This window comes from Lepidochelys kempii, chromosome 7 (assembly GCF_965140285.1).
Source record: "Lepidochelys kempii isolate rLepKem1 chromosome 7, rLepKem1.hap1, whole genome shotgun sequence".
NCBI lineage: Eukaryota > Metazoa > Chordata > Testudines > Cheloniidae > Lepidochelys > Lepidochelys kempii.
In genome coordinates this window covers 123822500-123841400 of record NC_136386.1, presented here as the reverse complement: position 1 = coordinate 123841400, position 18901 = coordinate 123822500, and the positions used below count along the sequence as shown (strand labels likewise).

The 18901-nt window shown below is 62.4% G+C and overlaps 1 protein-coding gene across 5 annotated transcripts in view; it reads left to right on the top strand.

Moving 5' to 3' along the window:
• The window catches only part of KCNIP2 (potassium voltage-gated channel interacting protein 2), a 135396-nt gene that overhangs the window by 61906 nt on the left and 54589 nt on the right, over positions 1-18901 (top strand). Inside the window, exon 1 of one of the 5 annotated variants that reach the window (XM_078853888.1) lies at positions 640-874. The exons of 3 other annotated variants lie outside the window; for them this stretch is intronic. In XM_078853888.1, coding sequence (XP_078710014.1) covers positions 703-874 — 172 coding nt within the window. In that variant the 5' untranslated portion in view covers positions 640-702. Of the gene's footprint in view, positions 1-639; positions 875-11499; positions 11622-18901 lie in introns of those variants that run through there. One more of the 5 variants, XM_078853889.1, reaches the window with a different exon arrangement.

The following is an 18901-nucleotide window of genomic DNA, read 5'->3' as shown; positions in this document are numbered from 1 at the left end:
GCCCTGCCCGGGGGGCTGGAGGGGGGCATGGGCCCTGCCTGGGGGGTGGGGGGGAGGTATGGGCCCTGCCCGGGGGGCTGGAGGCAGGCATGGGCCCTGCCCGGGGGGGTGTGGGGGGGAGGTATGGGCCCTGCCCGGGGGGCTGGAGGCGGGCATGGGCCTGGCTGGGCCCTGCCCGGGGGGGTGGGGGGGGGAGGTATGGGCCCTGCCCGGGGGGCTGGAGGCGGGCATGGGCCTGGCTGGGCCCTGCCCGGGGGGGTGGGGGGGGGAGGTATGGGCCCTGCCCGGCTGGGCGCTGGAGGGGGGGGGGAGTATGGGGGGGGGCGGAGTATGGGGGGGGCCGATGGGCGCGCCCCCGCCCCTTTGGGGGCAGGAGCATCCTCGCCAGCGCCGGGAGGCAGGCGGGGAGGCGGCGGCGCCCCATTGGTCAGCGGGACCTGTGGAGTCTGGCCGTTGCCATGCCGACCGCGGCATCCCGCGGGGCCCCCCCCGGCGCGGGGCGGAGGGGGCTGGCGGCCCCATCGCGGCGGCGGGGCAGAGCCCGGCCACAGGCGGCTGCGGGCGCGGAGCGGCCGGGCCCTCCCCGCTGCGCGCCGGGGCAGCGGCTCCCGCGCCCCTGGGCGAGCCCCGGCCCGGCCCGCCCCGGCTGGCCCCGGGCCCTCCGGCTGCCGGGATCGGGGCCCGGGGGCCGCGCTGGACCCGATGCCCAGGGAGCCGGGGGGCCGGGGAAGGGAGATCCTGCGCCCCGGCGGGGACGGGGTGTGGCCGGCTGCCGCCCGGGCGCTGCCCGCGGGCACCATGAGCCGCTGCCAGCGCCAGCTGCGGAAGGTGATTCGCTGCTTCTACCACTTTGTCACCGGGACCCTCTCGCCAGGTAGGGAGCCCCGGCGGGGTGTGTCCCGGGCCGGGGGGCCGGGGGGCTGTGCCCCGTGTTGGCAGCGCGGAGACTGGCAGCGGGGCCGGAGGGGGCCGGAGTGCCTTTCCTGGGCTTGCCTGGAGTCTCTTAGCAGTGGGGAAGGGGGGGGGTTCAGAGCCCCCCCACCCCCACCCCCATGGGTTATCGGAGCTGTTTGGGGGGCAGGCAGCGTGGTATTGGGCACTACAGAGGGGTCCGTGTCTGGAGATAGGGGGAAGGGTTGCTACAGAAATCAGATCCGATGTGGTGGGTGGGGGGGGTCATTCTCACACACACACACCTGGGGGGCACAGCACTGGGGATTGAATTGCAACCTCCCCATGCCCTGCCCCCCAGGAGAGAGGATCTGGGGGGCTTGGGGCATGGGTTGGGGGCAGGGATCTACTCTCCCCTCTGCCCCCAGACCAGCGTCATGTGTATGGCTGGCCCCAGCCCTAGGGGTTGCAGGCTTGGGGTCAGTCCTCGGGGAGCCCACGCCCTGAGCTCTGGGAGCAGGTTGTCTTTGACGCCGAGTTACAATCCAACCCTCCCCTTTCCCTGGGTCCAGAAGACCAGCTGCTGCTTCCCCAGCCGCACCAGGAGAGACCCCCACCCTCCCCCTCTGGCTGGGTGCGGTCACCTGGGGCACCTCAGCGATATCACTTAGCAACAGTCAGAGACCCGGTGGGTGACCCCAGGACCCTCTGCCCCACAGGAAAAAGAGGTGAAGGCTTTGGCCCCTCCCTGGACAGGGGTCTTCAGCCCCCCACACCCATTTGCTGCCAGCAAACCCAGCAGCCCTTCCCCCGTAACAGGCGCTGGATTGCTCTGGAGGTGTCTCTTGTGGGGAGAGACATCAGTGGTGCCCTTGGCATGCACGGCTGCCAGCGCTGAGTGACTGGACCCTGCCCCTGCCTCAGGGCGTCTGCCTTGCTTGAGAGCCGTCTGCGCCCTCCGGATCCAGCGAGAGCCAGGCAGGCTGGTCGGGCTAAACCAAGAACTGACCCGAACCAGCCCGAAACCCCGGCTCTCCTATATGTGGGACTGGCTGAGCTCTCCCTGGTCCCGTGCCACCCCTGCCCTTCCAGATCCCACTTGGCCAGAGGCTGCGCCCGGGGTCTCTGGCCCAGCGTGCAGAGCTAGGTCCTGCTCGGCGTCACCACTTGTAGCCGCTTCTCCAGCTGCGGTTCTCCCGTTCGGAAGGAATCCACCCTTCCCCACGGAGCTGGGATGCACCGCCGGATGCGGGTCCCCTTCCCCTGGAGATCCCTGACTGGGAAGCCCTGATCTCTCCTCCATGCACTGGGGTGAGACTCCTGCTGCCCCAAGATGCCCTGTGGGAGCCCTGGGTTTGATTCCTGGCTCTGGTGTCTCGCTCCCTGGGGCTGACGGGGTGGGTGCCACGAAGGCAGGAGTGTGCTGTGCTAAGTTGGAGGTGCTGAGGGGGGAGGGGGGTGGATCGCTCTATAGCAAGCCCCTTGGGCTCGTGCGTCGGCGCTGGGCGAGGGCATGAGACTTGCAGTGCGCCCCGGCCCGTCACTCCGTCTGGCTTCGTCGCGTTGTGTGAGTCTCATTCCACAGGACTGTCTGTGGCAGAGGCTACAAGGAACCCACCTCTTTGGCGCTGTGCCTGGCGCTGGGCCGACGGGCTCTGATTTCACATTCAGCAGCCGTCCTGCCTTGGGCGGGGAGCCTGTCACGTCTCGGGAGCCAAGCAGGCTCAGCTCTGGGAGGAGCGAGCGTGCAGCGTGGAATGAGTTGGATGATTGCAGGGTAGCAAGGGGGGCGGCCTCTCTCCTCAGCTGGTGCTGGGCCCCAGTGCAGTGCTGGGGGGGGGCTGCGCTGCTGGAATAGCGGGGGGAGGGGGCCTATTATGGGCGATTCTCCTTTCGGAGTCAGCTGCTCCCAACTGGGGGCTGGAGGTGCCTTCTTGGCCAGCAGCAGGCAGGGATGCCAGTCGGGGTGTGAATTACAGCAAAGTGCTGCCCCCTGGAAGTGGCACCGGGCTGTAAGCATTCCTGGTGTGGCTCTCGCTGGCCCTGCCTCTCCTTCCTGTGGCTTTTGGACCAGGGCCAGTGGGTTTGTGCTGGGGTGAGTGAGAAGAGCTGGGGGCCCGTGGGAGGCCCGCTGCCCCCCTTCCCCCGCCACGTGGCCTGGTGTTGGGGCTCGGCTGCTGCAGTGACGTCCCTGCGGGCCTTTCAGAGGAACCTGCGCCAGCCCACGTTCTGCGCCTCGGCGGCCGGGCGGGTCACATCACCGCCTGCTCCACCCCTTGAGCCCCGCTGCCGCGGCACTCAGGCAGCCGGACTGCGGCACGGTCAGAGGCCTCCGTAGGCGGCTGACGAGCCGGCGAGCGCCGACGGGAAGCGCAGCCACTTGGAGCCCAGCCCGCTGAGCTGCTCGCTCTGCATCAGGCAATTACAGCCCCAGCCGCTCGTTCTGGAGCATGGCGACAGCTTCCCAGCCCCATCCCAGAGCACTGCCCCGGGCTGGCCTGGCCCGCGCCTCCAAGGGGCAGCCTGGAGAACCCATCGCGGCTGGTTCCCTGCTGCTTGCGGCAACTGGCTCTTGTGAGGGGCTGTGGGTGCCTGTGTGTCCGTGTCCGTGTGTCCACGCTCGTGCAGCCAGGGTGCTATCCCCAGAGAGAAGGGGAAGATGACGGGAGCATTCCCCTGAAACAGTCGGCGGAGGGACCTTCACTTGCCGTGTGTCCCTGCTGACGTTGTCCCCTTACGGCCCAGTGAGATGGTGACCTTGGCCTCCGTTAGCTTGTGCAGGTGCTGGAAGATGCCTAGGGCCCGTCCCACAATAAGTGGGGTGGGTCAGGTGGCAGTGTTTGGTGAGCCAGGGTGGGAGCAGGCAGATTTTAGCGGAGGAGATGGCTTGGCCTACGCCCTGCAGGGTTGGTGTGGGGGCAGTAAGAAGCCAAGCCAGCCTGGTGGATCTGCCGGCACTGGGCAGAGCAAGGAGTCTCTGCTACCTTGGTCTGTTCTTTCTGACCTAACATGGGCTCCCACCTCTGCAGGGCCCCAGACGCTGCTGGGAACAAGGCATCCCCTAGGCTCTGTCCGGGTGTGCTGAGCTGTGGGGCTGCCTTGCCTGCTGTGGGCCTTTGCCCCCTCTCCTTGCAAGGGGCTGGTGCAGGGCTCTTCCTCTCTGAGTGTGCCTGGGGCTGATCCTCACCCCTCCCATCTCACCCTCCCCCCCTGTGCTCAGCAGTCACGCTCTGCAGGGGGGGCTGCAGGCTGTGACCCCCCGCCCCCCTTCAGGGGTTGCAAGGCAGCCTCAGCTCTTTCAATGCCAAACTCAAGTTCACAGGGGACCCTTCCCACCCCCGCCCCACGTCAGGAGCCACTGGCCCTTTGGCAGTGCTCTAGCCATCTGGCACAGCTCTCAGGGCTGCAAGGGCGGCACGCTGCCTGCGGAGAAACCGGCTGAGACACCCCCCCCACCCCCCATCCCCACCCCCCAGGCCACGGTGCAGCTCTTGGTTGCTTCCCGCTAAGGCTGGCTGGGACCCGGTGAGCTCGAGGTGAGCGGCCACACATAGCTCGAGCCGTCTGGGTTCCAGCCCTGCCTCCTCAGCAGCCCTGGAAGATGATCACACCAGCCCCAGCTGGCCAGGGATGGATCCATGAACCTCAATGAGGCTGCAGAAGACATGAGAGAGGAATCTCTTGACATCCCACCCAGCCCCTGTGTCCCCCGGGCAGCGTGGGAGCTCCTTGCAGCTGGAGGAAAACAAGAGCTGACCCCCCTGTGACAATCTGGACTGATGCATAGCTACGTCTCCTCAACGCTCCAATCTGGGGTGCCCTTTAGGCTGCTTCACTGTGAGAACAGCCACTCCCCGTCTGTTCACACACAGCCTCCAGCATGCAATACCACTCCCAGCTTCTAGCCAGCCAGTCCTGAATCGTATTGCAGAGCAACACCAGCAAACTCTGGCCCCAGACTTGTACAGTGTGCCTTGTACTGCCCAGCTCTATCCTTCGGTGTCATACAAGATCATGGAATGGCCGTCATTTCATTAACAGAAAATGAAATGCACAAACCCTGTTATCTCAACTGGGGGTTCCCAAACACTTCAATCCAAACACACGCTGGCTTAGAGAAAACAATTACAATAAGTTTATTACCTACAGAAAGATAGATTTTAAGTGATTACCAGGGAATGAGGCATAAAAGCCAGAACCAATTACAAAGAAATGAAAGGTAAAATGCAAATTGTGAGGATGTGACGCAGCAGGGAGGGGGAGTGTTGACCTGGAATGTGCCCTGGGGATGGGAGACCTGAGAGCCTGTCACCTGAGCCAGGAGGGGGGCGGGGAGGTAACACCTCTGCCAGGGAATGTGAACAGAGGCTGCAGGAGGGAGCCTGCTGGGTGGGTTTAGTTTCAGTTTGGGGCTGGGTGGAGGAACACAGGGAACCCCAGGGCTGGGGTCTAAGCTCCCTGCTCCCCCAGAAGGAGTTGACTGAGGGATCCTGGTTGTACCCACAAGCTCTGTTTTGGACTGTGTTCCTGTTGTCCAATAAACCTTCTGTTTTACTGGCTGGCTGAGAGTCTCAGTGAATCCCAGGAAGAGGGGTGCAGGGCCTGGACTCCCCCACACTCCGTGACAGAGCTAACTTAACAACCTAAGTGAATTTAAAGCAAAAGGTTTCTCTCGCCATATGCTTACAGCAGTCTAGCTGGATCCCTTCAGCCAGGACCCCTCCCCAAGTTCAATGATGCTTCCTTTTCAAATGTTGTTGATGCCGTGAGTAGAGCTGAGGGGAGAGAGGTGATCTGGGGCCTCTGTTCCTCATTTTTATATCTTTTCCTCCTCTTTGAGAATCATTTCCAGTTGGGTTCAGGCAAAAGCCAGTCTGTTTACATGGGAACCCCCTGCTGTTCCTTTGCCAAGATGTAAATCTCTCGCTCACACCTTTCTTCCTGCCAAAGAATGGTCACTTACCCAAGTGATAGTTCGTGTGATTAAGATGATACCTGGCCGAGGGGTACATTTACCTTTTGTCTCTGAGGAACTGGGTTGTGCCTGCTTTTCTAAACTTGGAGCATGTCTCAGCAATGTCCTACCGTAGAATCTTAACTTTTCATACGATGTTGCCATTCATATTTAACCAGGACACTAATGTTCAGCAGTTTGAGTTTTCCACTGACACCTCACAAGGTATACTTTGTACAAAACTTATCATGGACTGGTAAAAAGGGTGAACATAAGAGTAGAGTCTGTCATGCCCCCATTCGAACCCCAGGCCCAATGAGTGGGACGATTAGAAGGGTCACCTTCAAACAGCTGCCCTACCCTGCACAGCAGGGAATGGGGAGAGGGAGAGAGAGGGTTAGCTGAAAATCCTGGAGCACACACCTGTCTTCTCTGCTCCCTCCCTAAACAGGGAATGTAGCGTCTCCCTGAGGACTAATGGGTCAAAGGCCCAACTTCCGGAGTCTGAGCCTCTTGGCGCTTGCTTTTCTGAGAACTAGAAACGTTCTGATTTGTGAACTGATCGGGGAGGTTCTCCCTGTAACGCTGCCTGCAGCTACTTGGGTGCAGATACCCGGCAGGAACCAGCCACAGACCCCCCCATGGGCTGTGAGTTCTGCACTTCGATCTCACCCACCAATTATCACGTGCGAGTGAACTCCTTAGGCGCTGGAGCAGCCTGACCAGGGAGTCCCAACCAGTCCCCTTGGGGTCTCTGGTTTGTCCCACCTCCCCGGTGAGCTGCCTTTGTGACAGCTGGGCCCTTACACCCTGGACCCCAGCGACATTCAGGCTACTCCCCGTCCCAAAGGACCCGTCACTTACCCCAGGTCAGTTGCACCTTAGATCTCGCATCAGAGACAGCGCTGCTGGCGAATCCTAGGATTACCTATAGAATAAATCTGATGGTCTTTTATAAATAACTCTTATTTCCTTAAAGTGAAAGCAGAACTGGGGCTTGAGGAAAACACCCAATGTGACAAGACTCCTGATCTTATAATCTCAGGGGCTGGTAATACTGGGGTAGCTGCGCCATGAATGGAGAAATGTCCGTGTCTCTGGGGCTGTTTCCACACAGCCCTGGGTGATGGGGGCATGGGCAACACTGGGAGCTGTGGTTCTAATTTTCCAAGCCTGTCGGTGCGACCCTTCCCCGGCTGCCCCCTGGCCATTCGACTGCACATCCCTCTCCTTGACTTTGCTTGGGTTTTGACGTGACTGTCTCAGGCTGGGAGTGAATCCTGTGTCCCGTGCCCTTAGAGAAAGGGGTTGGGCTGGGTTAAGAACCCAACTATTCGTAAGGTGGCTGGTGCTGAGCCCCCCCCCCCCCCCCAGCGCCAGCCAATGTTCCCTCTAGTTTTTTACATCCATGTGTGGAATGAGTTTTGTTATGTGCACGAATACGGAGGTGATGTGTGGTGGGGGTGGGGCCGAGGGGTTCAGAGTGTCGGCGGGGCCTCAGGGCTGGGGCAAAGGGGTGTAGGCTCTGGGGTGGGGCTGGGAATGAGGGGTTTGGGGTGCAGAAGCGGGCTCAGGGCTGGGGCAGGGGATTGGAGTGTGTGTGGGGGGGTGACGGCTCCGGCTGGGGGTGCAGGCTCTGGGGTGGGGCCGGGGATGAGGAGTTTGGGGTGCAGGCTGCCCCGGGGCTGTGGCGGGGAGAGAGGACTCTCTCCAGCCCTCTCTCGCTGCAGCAGCCTGGGGCTGGGGGAGAGGCACCTCTCCCCAGCCATGGTAGCTCCAAGGCTGGGACTGGGGGAGAGGTGCCTCTCCCCACCTGTGCAGCCCTTGATGGCCAGCTGCCCGGCTGTGTGACTGTGCAGCTTAAAGGGAACTTAGGTGCCAGAGGGAACCCCCCCCAACCCCCCCCCACGCCACCTCTGCCCAGTCCCTGAGCTCAGACTTTAACCCTGGCCCAGGGAATCCCAGCGTCTCCTCCGTCTATTGGCAGGGTTCTCGCAGCTGAAACCAGCCATCCGGGGCATGCAGACAACGTAAGCAGAGCCACTCTCCATCTCTGCCTGGCTGGGCTACAGGGGACATTCCTGGGCACTTGGGGCCACAGCTTGGCGCTTACCTCCTTGTGGGACCTGGACAGGTTTATAATTCTGCCTGCTGCTGAATCAGCTGGTCTGGGGCCTGCCCTGGAGAAGGGCACTGGGCTCTGGAGCTCGCTGAGAGAGGGCAGTAGGGACACCAGATTGGATGGGCCGGGGCATAGGAGGCAGGATGCCAGGCTAGATGGGCCCATGGTGTCGCTGCTCCTGGCTGGGAATCTTCGACTGCTTTGGAAAGCCGTGGTGGTGGCAGCTGGAACCCAGAGCCTCCCTGGTCCGTGATGGTGGAGCGGGGCCCTGCAGGTGTGACAGCAGGCCTGGGGCCAGTGCAGGGCATGCTCTGCAGGGCCCCCCAGGCCAGCCCGCTCCCTCTATCTCCGCAATCACGGTCTCTGAACTGTGCTCATCCGCTGTGCTGCTCTGGCCCCCCACATGGTGCTGGTCCCCACGCATGGCTCCCAGGCACTGTCACCCTGATCCCTCGCCGGGTGCCATTCCCTTGGCCCGCTGGGGCTGCCTGCGCCAGGAGTGGCTTTGCCGCATCTCGGGACGGTCTGGCAGGGGGATCTCTCCCCATTTCTTCCCCAGGGATGCCGCACTGGGCCAACCTCCCAGCAAAGCTGGGCAAACCTCACAGCGTAGCACGGCCTGTCTGCATCGGGGGATCGTGCTGCGGCTGGCATGGGGCAAATCCCCCACCTGCCCAGGGGGCCTGGTGAGACCCCGTGCCGCCTGGGCCAAGGACGGGGCGAGAGAAATGACTTAATCAATTTACCAGGTTAAAACTGTGACTTCAGCGCCCGAAAATAGAACGGCGCCGATATCTTCATGTGCTGATTAATAACGTGCCCTGTCTCTGATTAGCAGCTGGGTAATAAGGGAGCAGCTATGACCTAAATTTAACTCTCCTAATGGGTGATGGCCCGAGAGCCAAAAAAAAAAAAATCTGTCCACCAGCCCATCCCCGGGCTGCATGGCCCAGGTCCCTCCCTGCTCCGGGAGGAGGCCGGGCCTCCGGCCAGGGAGCAAAACACCCCGGGGAGTCTCTGCAGCTGCCCAGGGCTGGCAGCAGCAACCAAGTCAATGGGCTGTGGCCCCCGTGCGGCTCCAACCCAGCGTGGGAACAGAGATACAGTCCAGCTCCTCTGGGGCTTGTCTCTGGGGGCAGCCAGTGGGGCCCCCCCTGCAGCACCCCGCCCCGGCGTGCGACCCCTAGTGCCTGGGAGTCCCCAGGGGAGCAGGGCAGCTTGCCTGGGCCATGCAGAGGATCCCCCGAGAGCCCCTGCAAGCGTCTATCCCCTGCTGCCGTCCTCACACAGCCCCGTGGCAGCACTGCAGAGGGGGTGACGGGGCCAAGGGGGTCCCAGATGGGGGGAATGACTGATCTGCAAGGAGGCTGCATCCTGTTGCGACCAGCCAGGGTGGCGACGGGGGGGACCACGTCTGGGGGCAGCTCTCCCCCCGGCTATCTCTGTGACACCCCCACGCCACCCCTCACCCAGCACCCGTGGCTGGCCATGCCATTGGCTGGTAGCCCTGGCCCCAAGAGGGGGGACTGCACGGAGACGGCTCTGACGGCTGCGTCTGGCTGAGGGGCCCTGCCCTCGGGCATGGCTGTTTATACCCCGCGCGCGACAGCGGGCTGGCGAGGTGGCTAATTTTAGCCGGGCAGCAGCACTGTGCTTTGGTAGTAGCACCAGCTGGCGGGGGGAAGGGGGCGTTCGCAGCCTTATTCTAAAACCTGAGTCAGAAAGTGGGACAGCAGCATCTGCCACTCGGCTCCAGCTGGGTCTGAACGCGGGCCCGGGGCTGCGGGAAGCCTAGAAGCACAGAGGTTTATGCAGCCTCGTCTGTGATAATTGCCCCCGGCCTTCACCCCTCGGTCTGGATCTGCCCCCAGGGTCCGTGGGGCCTGCTGGCAGCGTGGGGAGGGGGGGTGGCGTGCATGTCTCTCTCCCATGCACAAAGCCCCCAGGCTGTCACTGCTCAGCTCTGCGCCCAGATGCCCAAAATCACAGCGTTGCAGGTCTCAGCTGGCGTGAGGGGGCTGGGCTGCCCGGGGCGGAGTGTGGGGGTGCTGCTGGGCGGTTAGCACAGGGGGCTGAGTCAAGACTCCCGGGTTCTGATCCCCTGCTGCAGCCGGGGTGAAGGATCTTGGGTGCCGGGATTCTGTGTGTGCCCCTGGCCCGGTTGGGGTGATGGATGGAGACCACGGCTCGCCAGGGCAGGTGGGAGCGTCACGAACACGGTGCTGTCTCAGCTCGGGTCGCCAGGAGAAATCCCAGGGCAGATGAGGCTGCCTGTAGCTTTGCCCGTATTTGCGGGTCGAGGTGACGAATGTGGAGGAGCCGGGGTTTACCTTGCCCTGTAACTCATGCAGCAACCGCACCCTGCCCTGCCTTCACTGGCATCTGGCCTTGGGGTAACTAACTCCAGTTATGAACGCACCTCGTTTTCCCCATGAAGACAAGGCCTCGGAGAGTCTGTCTACCTACACTGAGTGCAAGCCCCGGATTAGCCGAGCTCGGGGGAGCAGACCCTGGGTTTGTTAGCCTAGGCCGTGAGCGGCTCCTCTCCTACGTAACCCCAGGTGTGGAATTGTTGAGACCAGGCCCCAGCGTCTACCCAGCGTTATGGGTGGTTGGACTTGTCCCTGCATATCCCAGACTTCCCAGCGTCCTCCCAAAACGGGGCCGCTCTGGCCCTTTGTGCGCGGGAACACTCGACTGCCAGAGGACAAAGGAAGTCGGCCCAGGGCATTGTGGGACACTTTCGGCGAACTCCCAGAGCATGGGTCCAGTGGGACTGTGTCTGCACTGCAAAGCAACAGGGCTTGAACCCTGGGTCCCGGCTTGACTCAGGGTCAGACTCTCCGCCCCCATGAGGCCCTGGGTCCGAGCCTGGGTTCGTGCAACTGGCGTGTAGGCAGAAGAGGGGTTAGGTTAGAGGCTGAGTGAACCCTGGGCTTATGCTGCAGTGTGGACGTGCCCTGGGGAACTCATCTCACGTGTGCTGGGAGGCGACAGGCCAGAGGGGGAGGGAACAGAGGAAAGGTGTCTGAGGGACAGAGGTCTGGGGATGGGTGGGAGCACAGAGAGGCCCCAGGGTTGGGGGAGCGCAGAGAGGCCCCCCGTCCATCCCAGCTCCTGAGCGTACGTTGGCCGCAGAGGAGGGCCAGGCCCAGTATCTCTGCAGGCTGCCTGGCCCCAGTGGTGAACTGTCTCGGGCTGGGGGATCTCCCTGGCGAGGGGCCTGGAGCCCTGACATTGGGCCCGTTTAATGGGAGGCAGGGCTGGCTCCTGGGGAGGGGCTAGGCCGGCCCCCCTCTCGCTGTGCCTGCTGGCAGTGCCACGCTCCCTGCTGGGCTCCCCTGGGCCGGCCGGTTATTTTTAGACAGGAGCCATGTGTTAGATGAGAGCAATTACGGTAATTGGTTTGGGAGCTCGGCTATTGTGTGTCGCTCCCGACCCCTTCGTGGGGAGGCAGCGAGTCCCAGCCCGACGCCCGTGCTGGCAGGGGGGCGCCGGCACTGGGGGGCACGAGGGCGGGCACCTGGGATGGAGCCATGGAGAGGGCATCCCCGCACAGCGACAGTCTGCTCTATGCCTCGCTGATCGTCATCCTCCTCCTCATTTCCTACTGGTTCACCACCAAGTGCTTCAAGATCATCAGTGGCATCGAAGGTAGTGGCGGGGGGCAAAGGGGGATCTGGTGGGGGAGGGCAGGGCTGGGTCTGTGCCGGGCTGGGGAGTCCCGAATCCCGAGGAATGGGGTTTCCCAATTGCCCGGCAAGAGTTTGTGTCTGTGGCATGTAGAGATTGGGGGTGGGGGGATTGGAGCAGTGGGGGATACAGGAGCGTCTTCCCCTCATTTCCCCTTTACGTTCTCCCTCTCTGAGATTCCGGCAGCCCCCTGGTGCCCTTTCTCCTTCATCCCGCAGCTGCCAACCTACAGGGCGGGTTATTCCCTGGCTCTTCCCTAGCCCGCTGCACTTGTACTGTTGTCTGGCGATGCCTGAGGGCAGCTCCCTGGCACTGCCCTGCTCTGGCAGAGGGAGCTGGCCGCGGCCTGTCTGCCCCTACGTGGAGACGGCTGCCCTGTCTGTGGGCAGTGCTCAGCCCCTCGGCCTTTTTCCCGGCTTCCCTCCATCCCAAACCGGTCTCTGGCGTGGCCGGGGAAGGCTGGTGAGGGGTCTGGCTCTGTCACTTTTACGCTGGGGTTCTCCTGCGCCAGCCCCAGGCTGCCATGCTGGGCTGAGAGCCCCTTGGGGTGGGACCTACGTCTGCGTTTGTTTCATTCACCTGGAAATGGGTATTTGGAGGGGTCAGGTGCACTGGATGCCCAAGGGGCTTCTTATCCCCAGCCCCAACCCGGATTCCCTGTCTCCGTCCTCCTCCTGAGCCGGCACCGGTAGGGTTGGCAGCTGGAGGAGGCTGGTGCTCCCAGAGATTCGTAGCCTTGCGCCGTTCCCGTTAATAATCTCACGCCGTTTCCTTTAAGAGTGAGTATAATGGGGCTGGGGGGGGTGCAGGGCACTTCACCTCAAGGGCGGTGCTCCAAGTCCATCTGGCAGGCCTTTATTTTATCCCATCCCTGCAGTGTCAAGCCCAGGGCACGGTCACCCAAGGCTTGCTGCCGTCCCGGGGGCCATCGGTGTGATGCGAGTTGCTAGTTCTCAGCTTGGCTCCCAATAGGCAGGTGTCCATGCGGCACTCACCAACCATCAGCGCTGAGCGGCACCCTGTCTGGCAGCCTCACCAGGAGGCCTACAGGAGGGCGGCCCCCAGCTGACATCATTAAATCCTGGGGAAACCCAGGGTTCTGGGAGGAGCTGAATCCCAGCTGGAGGCCCACAGACTGTCTGTCTGTCTGCTGGGAGCCTGGCTGCTCTGGCTCCTAACCATGTTCATTAGCAGGGTGCACAGCCAGCCCCCACAACCTGCCTTCACCCCGCTGGGCTGTTCCCAGCCAGAACCCTGGGTTGAACCCGGAGAGCCTTTGCAGTGCAACCTCCCTAATGACTAAACCCCTTGGGGTGCTTTAACGAGGACAGGGCGGTGTGCAGAGAGCTCCCCAGGAACTGCGAGACCGAGAGCATATGCAAAGCTCCATAATCATCTGCCCCCGCCCGAGCTTCCCAGTGCAGCGAGCGTGAGTGGGCTCAGCTGCTGAGGGAGCCCACCTTTAACACCACGCAGATCAAGACCCCGGGTACTCTGCGGAAGTCGCATTTCCCTCCTGCAGTAAGGAGCCTGTCTTCTGGCTCTCAGCAGAGGAGATGCCCCGCAGCAGCTGTGCTGAAATTAAACGCTGGAGGTTTTAAAGCAATTCAACATGGAAACTAATAATTCAGTCAGCACAGCAGCTGCCGTGTGATTTATCTTGTTTTTAAATCTTCTGCTGATGAGGCAGGTTGGGGTTGTGGGATAAGCAGGCTAGCTAGGATTCTGTTAAACCAATGAGCCTGGATGTAGCTAGATGTTACTATTAACAATTGTCATTGTTAGGTTTCAGGGTGAACGCCCTGTTGAGAGTCCTGGGGCAGTTCATGCCTCTTGGAGCTGTTGTGTCTGGCTGGGGCTTGTTTGTTTGTTTTCAATGAAAAATCAAAAAAGTTTGGTTTCCAGTTTAAAACAGATCCAGTTGGTGAAAACCAACCCTCAGAACTTACTGCACATGGATAATTGGTGTGGAAGAACGTTCCGGGTTTTGTTATTGTTGTTAGGGCAACACTGGAGCATTTCAACCAAACTGAACGTTTTCTGTGCAAGCGTTTGTTTGGTCAAAAGGCCTTTTTTTGTTTTAAAAAAATTTGACCCCCCCCACCCCCCGGCAGAGAGCTTGGCACCGAGGGGTTAAACCTCCTGGAAGGACATTCACCACCCTCAGCTGGGAGAGCTGGAGACGCAGGGGTGAAGAGCGGCCGCTAGGAGACGCCCTGTTGCCATTAGGGTGCAGCCCGGTGGAAAGGGGGGGACCCCTTGTTCTAGCCTCCAGCTGTGCGGGAGGGGGTGGTGAGATTTGGCCTTGTCTCCCCAGCGTGGCGCTGGGACAGGGGTCCTGGTGTGGCCTCTCCAGTGCACGTCTGCCCACGCTCTGCATCCCCCAGCACCAGGAGTATCCCCCCAGGCCACGGCCGGGGGCAAAGCAAACTCTGTCCTGACCAGGGGAGATTCCTTCCGTGGCCAAGCCGCTGCGGGGGCAGCCGCCTGCATCCCTCGCTGAAAGGTCATGAGGTGGAACCAGGCAAAACCTGCCCCCCCTTCCTTCCCCCCCCAACGCCAGGGAAGAGAAGAGCAGACAAGGCAGCCTCTGTTTCTGGGCTGGCCTTGCGTTTGTAACCTCTCTGCTGGAGGAAACCCGGGCCCAGCCCATGGACTCACCAGCCACCCTGAGACCTGGCAAACTCGGACCTGCGTCGGGCTGTTCGGGGCCTTGCACTTAGGGGCCTCATTTTGATGACAGGCTCCCAGCAGCCATTGCAAAGTATCCAGGCGTGGGGGCTAAGCCAGACGCATATTAGACAGAAGGCAAATGGAGAGCGGGAGGAAACAAGGCGGGGAAGGAAAAGGACACAGGGCTGGGGGGTGACAGTCACATCCCGGGTGGTATTTAGCTGGAGCTGCGGGAGGTGTGTGTGGGGGGTCACCTGGGGCCCCCTCTCTGGCCAGGATATCGCTCAGCATCAGGATATCCAAGGCCAGGAAACCAAGGGATGCTCCTTCTTCTCTCGTCTTTCAGCCCGCTGGTGTCAGGGTCCATCACCTTCCTCCTCCCCCCCCCCCCCCCCCCCCCCCCCCCCGCAGCCTCCCTCTCTGATGGCTCCAGAAGGGAGCGATGGACCTCATTACTGTCTCCGCCAATTAGGCCTCATTTCCGACACACCAGTTTGGGTTGATTGATTTCCACTCGCACCCTGTTCTTGTCTCCCAGGCGTGAGCTCCGCGGCCTGCGTATCTGCACTAATTCAGTCCTTCCGGGCCTCCCCCCCAGTGTCTGTTACTCGTTATTGGGCCAGCTGACGAACTCTCCTGCACTTGTCCCCGCTGGGCTCGCGAGCAGGGGACATTTGCAGGCCCAGTGATGACGAGGGGGGTGGGCCGCGGGAGCTGTGGTCTGTCTGAGTGGAGGGGCCCGGGCAGTGGACAGAACCGACCCAAGAGGGAGGATGGGATGCGTGCGGGGGGGGCAGGAGGCCACCGACGTGGGGGCAGGTTATCCCCCAGTTGCTGGCCGCTGTCCAAGGCAGGACGCGGGGCTAGGTGGAGCCGGGGTCTGATCCCGGCTGGCAGTTCCGACGTTCCTAGAGCCACCGTCCTGCACCCTGATGCCCGTCTGTCTGTGTCCGTCTGTTCCCACGGCTGCGCTACACCCGTGTCATGGGGCTCGCTGCTCCGGCGCCTCCTTGTGGCTCGTCCGGGGATTGGCTCTGGACCGGGCTTGCGCCCCCACTTTCAGTTATTCACCCTCTCCTGTCTCTCTCTGGACTTGGGGTTGCTCCCGTTCCATGGCTCGGCCCTCCAGCCCGGTCACCGGAGACCTCCCCTTCCTGGGTATCCCAGTCCACCAGGCGGCCTTCTGCTCCACTGCCCAATCCGTGCCCCTGTTCCAGGTTCCAGCCCAGGGGCCCTCTGCCCAGTGACCAGCATCTGCTCAAGCAAGGACCTGGCTGCTGATTCTCTGGGCAATTTCCTACTTCTCTGTATCTTCTCCCCACCTGGGGCTCCCCATCTCGGGGTCTTGCCAGAGTCCGTGTCCCAGGTGGGATCCCAGGGCTGGCTGCCCCTAGGACTCCTCGCCAGTTCGTGTCCTCCCTGGGCATGACTGGAGAGCTCCTCCCTGCCGCCCCATTGTTCTGGTTTTATACCAGCTCAGCCTCATCCTCCATCCCCCCTGGCCAGCCCCGACTCTCCTCCAGGTGCAGCCAGGCACAGGAGAACTGGCCCTTTTCACCTGCTCAGGCTGGGGGTGGGATGGAGACCCCGCCACACCCCTGCTCGTCTCTCCCTAGGCTAGGCTACACCCTGGGCGTCGGCGTGGAGTCTAGAGGCTGTGGATGGATGCCCGTTCCCCTGGGCTTTGCCTCTGTTCAGAACACACATGCTTGCGCCATGCGCCGGTTCAGCTAGATCAGTGTGAAAGCCCCCCTCCCCACTGAGCTCCCCCTGTGGCCGGGCTCGGAGCCCCCCAGGACAGTCAGGAGCCCCGTGCGTGGGAGACAGATGGGGAGGGAACGGTGCCCGATGCACCGAGCCAACCTGGCACAGCTCCCCGCGTGGCCAGGCTCGGAGCCCCCCAGAACAGGAAGGAGCCCCGTGCGTTGGAGACAGATGGGGAGGGAACGGTGCCCGATGCACCGAGCCAGCCTGGCACAGCTCCCCGCGTGGCCAGGCTCGGAGCCCCCCAGGACAGGAAGGAGCCCCGTGCGTGGGAGACAGATGGGGAGGGAACGGTGCCCGATGCACCGAGCCGCGCCAGCCCCGATCCTTCTCATTCCCACTGGTCTCGCTCTGGTGCCATCAGTGGCACCAGCCCCGCCGGAGGCTGCGGGCAGTGAGGGGAGCGATGCCCTTTGTCTGGAGGGCGCACAGCCCCGGCGGGGCCCAGGGTTTGCAGGCCCCAATCTTGGCTCACAGCCCTTCCCTGGTTTCGTGTCCGGGGAAGCTAGTTTGGGTTCTGGCCTCGCCCTGGGGAGAGGGGGCTGTGCCCTCGGGACAGGACCACGGCCCACCATGTTCTGTTGCCTGCCCAGCCGGCTCTTCACCCTTCAGCTGGGTATTGCCCCCCAGGGCTCTCGGGCGGGGCCGTGTCACGGCCAGATCCCCTCCTGGTGAGTGAGGGGCCTGCTGTCCTGGTGCCCCTGGTTTTGCGGGGATGGGGGGGCACGGACCGGGAAGGAAGCGGCTGCTGTTCAAGCCAAGAGGGCCCCTCGGGGGGACGGGGCGGATACAGGGGTCCCCTGCATGGCGACGTGGCTCGTGTCACCGTGGCCGGCTGCCAGCTGCGTCCGGGGGCAACTCGATCGTTCGCTCCCGTCGCCGCAGGGGACTCTTCGGCATTCTTGGCGTCGGGGCATCTGCTCTGGCTCCCCGGCGTGCGGCTCGTCTGCAGCTCCGGCAGCGTTAGCTGCTAGAACGGGGCGGGCAAACTTTTTGGCCTGAGGGCCACAGCGGGTTTCTGAAATCGTATGGAGGGCCGGTTAGGGGCGGCTGTGCCTCTCCAAACAGCCAGGCATGGCCCGGCCCCGGCCCCCTGCTTTTCACCCCCTGACGGGCCCCCCGGGACTCCTGCCCCATCCGCCCCCCCCTATTCCCTGACAGCCCCCAGGGACCTCTGCCCCATCCACCTCCCCTGCTCTCGGTCCCCTGACCGCCCCCGGACACTCTGCCCCTAACTTCCCCCTGCCGCCCCATCCAACCCCCCCTCTCCTTCCTGACTGCCCCCCTTGAAGCCCTGCCCCATCCAACCACCCCTTCTCCCTGACTGCCCCCGGACACTTCACCCCTAACTGCCCCCTGTGACGAAGTGGGAATGTTCTTAATGTTTTCTCTGAATACTGTGTGGGTGCCTCAGTTTCCCCATGGCATTTCTTAAGTCTCTAGGTGGTGGGATAAGGGGATGTGATTGTCGCAGAGCCCTAGAGAGCCAGTGTGATGGTGACTGCACAGAAAATGGCCGACACCCTGTCTCCTGGCCACTGATGGCCTGGGCCCCTCCTCTGCAAAGGTGCCCACGAAAGGTGTTGGAGGACAAAGAGATCAGGTGGCCTCCTGGCCTGGGAAAAAGACAAAGGCCAGAGGAGGGGTGGGAGAGTTTCAGTTTGGAGCTGGCTGGGGAAATGGAGGGAGGCCAGATGGGTCTCTGGCCTCCCTGTCCCCCAAGATGGACCTGACAGAGGGGTCCTGGTCTCTGTACCTACAAGCTCTGTTTTAGACCGTGTTCCTGTCATCTAGTCATAGAATCATAGACTATCAGGATTGGAAGGGACCTCAGGAGGTCGTCTAGTCCAACCCCTTGCTCAAAGCAGGACCAATCCTAATAAACCTTCTGTTTTACTGGCTGGCTGAGATTCACGTCTGACTGCAGAGTTGGGGGGCAGGACCCTCTGGCTTCCCCAGGACCCCGCCTGGGTGGACTCGCTGGGAGAAGCGCACGGAGGGGCAGAGGAGGCTGAATGCTCCGAGGTCAAACCCAGGAAGGTGGAAGCCGGGTGAGCTTCTTGCTCTGGGGACAGGCTGCTCCCAGAGAGGAGGCTCCCCCAGAGTCCTGCCTGGCTTCGTAGGGAGCAGTACCAGAGCATCGCCCGGGGACCCCGTGACAACTGGTGGTAGCAGTGGGATCTACTACACCCTGTGGATGGCGGTTCTTGCAGTAAGTGACTGGGGAGCAGTAAAACGAAGGAGGATTAACAAGGACCAGGTGTGCTGAAGGCTCAGGGAGGAGCGGTCTCAGGGGGCGACGGAGCTACGCTTAACCCCTGGGAGTGTGTGACCAGCGAGAAGGACTGTTGCAGTAACGGGGTCCCCCTGGGGAATGCAGTGAGCAGTCTCAGGGGCGGAGGAGTCTGCGGCTCGACCCTGGGAGAGAGGTGGTGACCTGGAGAAGGGCTGGCACACTAGGGTTCTTCCTGGAAACTGTGGGGCGCTGAGAGCACACAGGCCTGTGAGTCCACAGCAACTTGGGAACAGCAAAGTGATGGGCTGTCACCATCTCCCTCACTTGGCACCTTTTCAGGGGAGGGGCCCAGGCCATCAGGAGACCGGGTGTCGGCCATTCTCTGTGCAGTCACCATCACACTGGCCCTCTCGGGCTCTGTAACAATCACACCCCCTTATCCCACCACCTAGATACTTAAGAAATGCCTAGGGGAAACTGAGGCACCCACACAGTATTCAGAGAAAACATTAAGAACATTCCCACTTCGTCACATCCCCCACACACCCCTCTCCTTCCTGACTGCCCC